The sequence below is a fragment of the Topomyia yanbarensis genome, chromosome 2, assembly GCF_030247195.1.
Source record: "Topomyia yanbarensis strain Yona2022 chromosome 2, ASM3024719v1, whole genome shotgun sequence".
Lineage (NCBI taxonomy): Eukaryota > Metazoa > Arthropoda > Insecta > Diptera > Culicidae > Topomyia > Topomyia yanbarensis.
In genome coordinates, this window is record NC_080671.1 from 51,318,260 (window position 1) to 51,324,259 (window position 6,000).

General features: G+C 37.5%; 2 protein-coding genes across 11 annotated transcripts in view; both read right to left on the minus strand.

Annotated features, from left to right (window-relative positions):
* The window catches only part of LOC131684805 (uncharacterized), a 66,888-nt gene extending 66,591 nt beyond the window's left edge, over positions 1–297 (minus strand). For 2 of the 10 annotated variants that reach the window (XM_058967966.1, XM_058967961.1), the window contains exon 1: positions 191–264. The gene's annotated coding sequence lies outside the window, so the exon portion shown is untranslated. The other 8 variants (XM_058967965.1, XM_058967962.1, XM_058967963.1 and 5 more) reach the window with 8 other exon arrangements.
* Positions 298–1,408: 1,111 nt separating this feature from the next.
* On the minus strand, positions 1,409–4,286 carry LOC131684810 (ficolin-2-like). The gene is made up of 5 exons (XM_058967978.1): positions 4,091–4,286; positions 2,547–2,717; positions 2,350–2,486; positions 2,051–2,292; positions 1,409–1,973 (listed from the first exon to the last, which is right to left on the minus strand). The coding sequence occupies exons 1-5, from the start codon at positions 4,231–4,233 to the stop codon at positions 1,581–1,583; spliced, it is 1,086 nt and encodes a 361-aa protein (XP_058823961.1). The 5' UTR covers positions 4,234–4,286; the 3' UTR covers positions 1,409–1,580.
* Positions 4,287–6,000: the final 1,714 nt, after the last annotated feature.

Consider the following 6,000-nt stretch of genomic DNA (forward strand, 5'->3'; position numbering starts at 1 on the left):
CAGTTGTCCCAGTTCCGATCTGTAATTTAATTACTCTTATTGGTTCGTAGGAAACACAAACGAAAACATCTGTCAAAACAACACTTTTTTGCTCATTATCATTATCCGAAAAAACGCAAAACACCGCAGATGATTCACAGCCCACAGATTATTCTTCTCGTCTTCTTTTGATTACTTCTTTTGCACATACTCTGACGCCCGAACGATATTCCATTCGATTCGACCGCTATACGCAACGCAACGTACAGCCACAGCAACGGATACTCACAGACTGCTGTGCTGGGCCTTATTGACGAACTGCGTGCGTAAAGACTTCAGCAAAGGAACGAAAAAGTGCCTGTATACGAAAGAGCGAGAAGCGAAACTGCAAATACCACTACACAACGGTACTGTTGCGTTGCCGCAAGAACACAACATACGGGATGAGTGCTACGGTCGAGACACACGCACACGATTACACGAGAATGAATGAAAACAATAATGGACAATGCGATGGGTCGTGTATACGAATAAACTACGGTAAGTATTGTAGTGTGTAGTATTTCGGACAAGCTTGCAAGTAGATTTTATGAATGGAATTATTTTGTGGTTTGGTTTGTGTCTTCGATCAATAGGGTGATACAATCTTCAAACTGAATAGAAACTACATAAAAGTTTGTAGCATTAAAACTCTGTGTGAATACGTAAACGTTTATTTCTCGACAAACATATGATTACGGCCTAAAAGCCAACTGTCAAAATTCACTTTGAATGGAAATTCCGGACAAACCGTTACGCGCCAATCACAGATGTTGGTAGTAAACGAAAGAGAAAACTTTTCTCTTTCATAAACTGTTGTGAAATGTGTTCGACTAGTAACGGTTTGTCCGGAATTTCCATTCAAAGTGGATTTTGACAGTTGGCTTTTAGGCCGTAATCATATGTTTGTCGAGATTTGTTTTTGTGACTTCGATAAATATAGATGAATGTCATTTCTAGACTAACTTATATTTATGGCGTGAAGGCCAACTGTCACAATTCGCTTTGAGAGGAAATTACGGACAAACCGTTATTCACCAAACCCAGCTATTGACAGTAAACAAAAAAATCCTCTTTCGATGACTCCTGTGAAGTGCTTAACGAACTAGGTGCATATTTATTTTTAAAAATCATCGAAATTAAATGCATTGCTTTCCATCAAAATGTGTTTTGCGTTGCGTGTAATGTATTTTGCGTTACGTGTAAGATGTCAAATACCAACAAAAAATTAGCCCTACGCTCAGCAAAACGTTGAACAACGTGGATCAGCATCGGGCGTTTGTTGAACAGACTTTTCTGCCAGGGAGTGGAAAGGTGATGCCAAAATATAAAGAAAATGCATTTTTTCTAATTTGTTATATATTTTTGGAGTTATCTGTCCCTATTAATTTTTCGGGACTTCTCCTCAAAAATAATTTTTAGTCGCCTTAATCCTAAGCAGTTCGAAATTTCGATATTCGCAATAATTATAGCTCATTAAAAACTAGCAAAAATTTAAATGACACAATACTGTTTTAATTGCAGTAAAATCCAGTTGATCGCTAGTTAGTTCCTGTAAGCTTTTAAATTCTAATCATAATTTTGGAAGTTTTCAATCCGTAATAATATCCCATAAAAGTTTGCCAGCCCATTGAGGTAGCATATTCAGTAACCGTTCCCCTAGCATATTTTCCGTTCAGGTTGGCAAGATGGCACTGTTCATACCACCACGCTCCGTGATATAAGCTAGCACAGTTTCCGCTGTATGAATCGTTGTCCTGATCTTGGGTCGAGAACTTTGAATGCAATCCTCTCGATAAGGAATCTCCAGCGGTACCACTGTAATTGCCAACACTCTTGAGTACATATTTTTCTTCCTCATTTCCAATCTGAAAAGATGAATATTTTGCGACGGCTTTCCTGTCATCCCAATCCGTCAAAATGAAATGAATCTCACGAGGCTGGTTCTTTGTCAACTGAAATCAAATCAAATTTAGAATAATAAGAGAAATGTTTCGGGGGGGGGGGGGGGGGAGGGGGGAAATTATCTAACCTGATAAATTTTATCATTGCCCAACCAAAATTCGCTATCAAAATCTCCAAAGCCTTGCTTGTATTCGGTCCAATTACGATAGAAGTCTACTGTCCCAATGTATCTATGTTGCATGACTACCCAACCTCCTGCTTCATAATCAGCATCACAACGAACGGAAAAACTATCGTTTGAGTTACCATTATGGTTGAGAATGTATGTTCCAGTTTTATGAGCTTCTTGACAAGAGTTTACCACGCGACCTGTTACCAAAATTGAATCAGTAAACATTTCCAATTTAAAAATTTGCGTATTCTAACCTGTTGGTTGTTCCTGTTCCATGGTTCCGTTGCATCCGCTGATAACCGAGCTTCCATTTGAGAACTTAATTTCGATGACCATATGCTCATTGAAATATTGTGCCAAAAGATCGGCCATGTTCATATTCGCACAGGTACTATATAAATAATTTTTGATAACAAAACCTCAGTTGAACAAGTTATTTCACATTATATACCTTGGGGTAACGTCAGCTCCACCTGATTCACTACAACAACTTGTCGTTTCGTTTGAAGAACCGTCTCCGTCGACCATCGCATCCATTGTGGATTTGATCCGGCCCAAAGTGGCCTTTAAGTTAATTATCGACCATGCCGCGTGCTGCATTACGTCCGTTAATGTGCCAATTCTAAAGGAATATGTGAATTAGTATTCGTATTTGAATTACTAAATGTAGGTAAATTTCCCGTACTTCCTGTTATTCTAATGTTATTCAATTCAAGAGAATTTTTATAGATAATGATATGATAAGGCGATAGTCGTAGTACTTAATTGGGAACAAGGTTGTAAAGATAAAGTTAAAAGAATAGATATCTTCGAATCATACGTATAAGCTGAACCCTCCGGAAGTCAGGTAAATTGCTCATTGATGGGATTTTCGATTGATTTGCACCGGTGTAGTGCACTGGTTCTGCACTTTCTAGCAGAAGTGTCAATGGAACATACCTAGTTTTCTGCACTTCTGCTAGAAAGTGCAAAAATGGTGCAGTTCCAGTGCACCGGTGTCAATCAATCGAAAATCCCATGAATGAGCAGTTGCGGGTGCTCCAAGATATTTTCGCTAATTTTTATGAGCGCCGTGAGCTCACTACTCAGAGCACTTCCGCGACTACCGGAAAGTTGATGGAGCTGGCCTTTTGGAACGATGAAAAGACGGGTGTGAAAAGAAAATGCATGAAAATTCAAAAGTTGAATACCAAATATTTTAGTAACTACATCGTTTTGAATAGTCCCGGAAGATCAGAATCATGAACGTACAGTGGCGCCAGAGCAATAACGCAAAGAAGGCAATGCTCATATATCTAAGTTTAAATTTATAGCACTTTAAAACCGATCTTTGCGAACCTCGTATCATTTATTAATCGAAAACTACCAGCGTGGTTTTCATTTTAGGACAAATCTAGAGAAAATTTTCAATAGGGCTTAAGTAATAATGAGAGATTCTCTTTGGGGTCTTTCTCTTCTTTTCATTACTCAGCCATTTCAACGTTTACTACTCTATTCTTTGCATAATATTCTAGTAAAAACCGTCGGCTTTCGATATGTACTGGAAAATTAGTGCAAAATGTTGTAATAAACGAAAGAGAAAGTAAACAAAGAGAGGCTCTCAATGATACTTACGTCCTATTGAAAATTTTCTCTAGAATTACCGTGAAAATACCGTCTGCCACCAAGATTATTTCCTACATTTTGCTATTCTTTGGAGTCCACAACTACAACGTATTGTTTTCATGAATTTTCAAAACAATTCTGAATGTAGATGAGCTGATCTACATTTGGATTTATCCTATTTGGCACAAAAGTTCTACAGTTTTAGATGGTCAGATTTTTTTAAACCTTTCTAACGGATCTGTTTTCATCTACAACTCAACAGCAAAAATTAGCGAATCTTGCAGCATGCTTGAAGAGCAAAGAAAATTCTTCGTCCTTATTTACTGGCAGTAAACCAATTCCAAAATTGACCGCAACTTCCCACATCGTACACTTGCTATTCACACTTACTCATTTTCCAACAGTCTTATTTGATCCCTAACATTATCCAAACCAGTTTTGTTAGAATCTTGGCAGGATTGTCCATGGACCCTGTGATCCACCAGAAGAAGGGAAAATACCAATAACGGTAGAAGTTCTTTATGTTTCGCCATTCACAGGCTGTTTCAATCCAAACACTGTAATCACTCGCACCGCCGGCACCAAACTGAATTCCAAACACAGAAGCAAGAGCAAGCCTTTTACCTTTGCAGTTTTGAGATGTTTGTTTTGCGAATTGTAGCGCGTATGAGATAATGAGAAATGGACTGTTCGGGGATTCCTGAAGAATGGTATAGGGGAAGTGCTATTGAGATGGTGTCCATCTTGATTATTCATATTGATATTCATATTTATATTGACTCATATTAATATTGCATTTCGTATTATTCATATTGAATTCACATTGAATATTCAATTATTTATATCGCACCGCAATCGCATATATTACTGTAAACCTTAACCATCCGTTGATTTTTTGGTGAATACAAAAGCTTTCAGCTTGAGTTTTTGGTTCAAAATTTCAATAAGGATTTGGTAAAGTATCTAGTAATAATAGATAATAACATAATTGTTAGTTTTGATTTAATTCATGAGAAAACAGTTTTTCCATATTGATATAGCTATACTGAAACCCCTATTAACGAACCAAACGTGAGTTCTCAAATATAAATTTTATATTAATTCATTATTTAGAATTTACTTCATTCAAAAACTTCTTTTTCTGTCGCTTTTAGAAGCGGTACACAGTCATGGATTCTCATTGTACTAATTTAAATGCGGCTATGATGTTTATCCAAGGAGTACAGGACTTAAGATCTACTAGCGTAATAAAAATATGTCGGAGCTTATCCAAGAAAAAGAGCACAGATCTCACTTTGAATAAATGGCGGAAATCTATGTCTAACAACATTTAAAAATAGAGGAAGGTAACTTCGGGTTAACAAAACACTCCACAAATGGGTATTTACGGAATCTGGTTGGCAAGAAGATGTTGAAATTCGATATCAGTCGCATTTAAAAATCCAAGGTGGCGACTTTCGGTTGAGTATTTTTTTACAATACTAATATCCGTATTTTTGGAATTGGATTTGACAAGTAAACAACGGAATGAATATTGCTCAATCAGAACATGGCACCAGGCATCGAATCGAGTGTCATCTATTCATCAACACTAGAGTGACAAGAAAAAAATGACCCCTATCGGCCCACCTTTGAGTCGATTCCTAGTCCTACCAAGAGTGCTTGCTCCAAATTTGAAGCAAATCGGGCAAGTCCCTGAAGTCCCAGACCAACGTGCCTGAAGTTTGCAAGGGATTTTTCAACAATCTACATGGAGAAAACCCACAAGCTCGCTTTTTCGCCACTAGGGGGCACAGTATGCATCGTATTATCTAAGTGAAAATAAGAAAGATATATTAATTGCCTACAACTTTGTCGAAGACTGCTAGTGAATCCGGCTTTGTTTAAACAAGTTATTAAACTTTTAGCGAAGTAATGTCTGAATCAGTTTTGCATGGGACCTAGCAGTGCATGGTACTGTATCAGTACTCGATTCCCACGAACTAAAGATTTTTTTGTGAAATACCGATTAGGTTTCGCATGTTCAGGAGAATTAGAGTAAATAATGCGAGACTTGTTTTAGTTCCACATGTTACCGCTTAGAGGGCGCCAACACCAACTTTTCAACGGAGAGTGATAGAAATTAGGCGTCTTCTACAAAGCTGTAGAACAGCCATTTTTAAGTAATTCTCCCGTACATGCCAATGTTCTATCACTTTTCTATACAAAGTTACCCCAGTAACAATTGTGATTTTACGATAGTTTTATAGCCACTCCTAAAACTTAGATGGCATTTGTAGCGTGCTATAAAACTTCAATTG

What these genes read in the sequence shown, in the direction of transcription:
- LOC131684810 (XM_058967978.1), bottom strand. Translation starts at nt 4,233, where the DNA reads ATGGCGAAACATAAAGAACTTCTACCGTTATTGGTATTTTCCCTTCTT. An exon ending in ATAAGACTGTTGGAAAATGA is followed by an intron (nt 2,718 to 4,090) that starts GTAAGTGTGAAT and finishes ATATTCCTTTAG; the next exon opens with AATTGGCACATTAACGGACG. An exon ending in GGAACAGGAACAACCAACAG is followed by an intron (nt 2,293 to 2,349) that starts GTTAGAATACGC and finishes TTTTGGTAACAG; the next exon opens with GTCGCGTGGTAAACTCTTGT.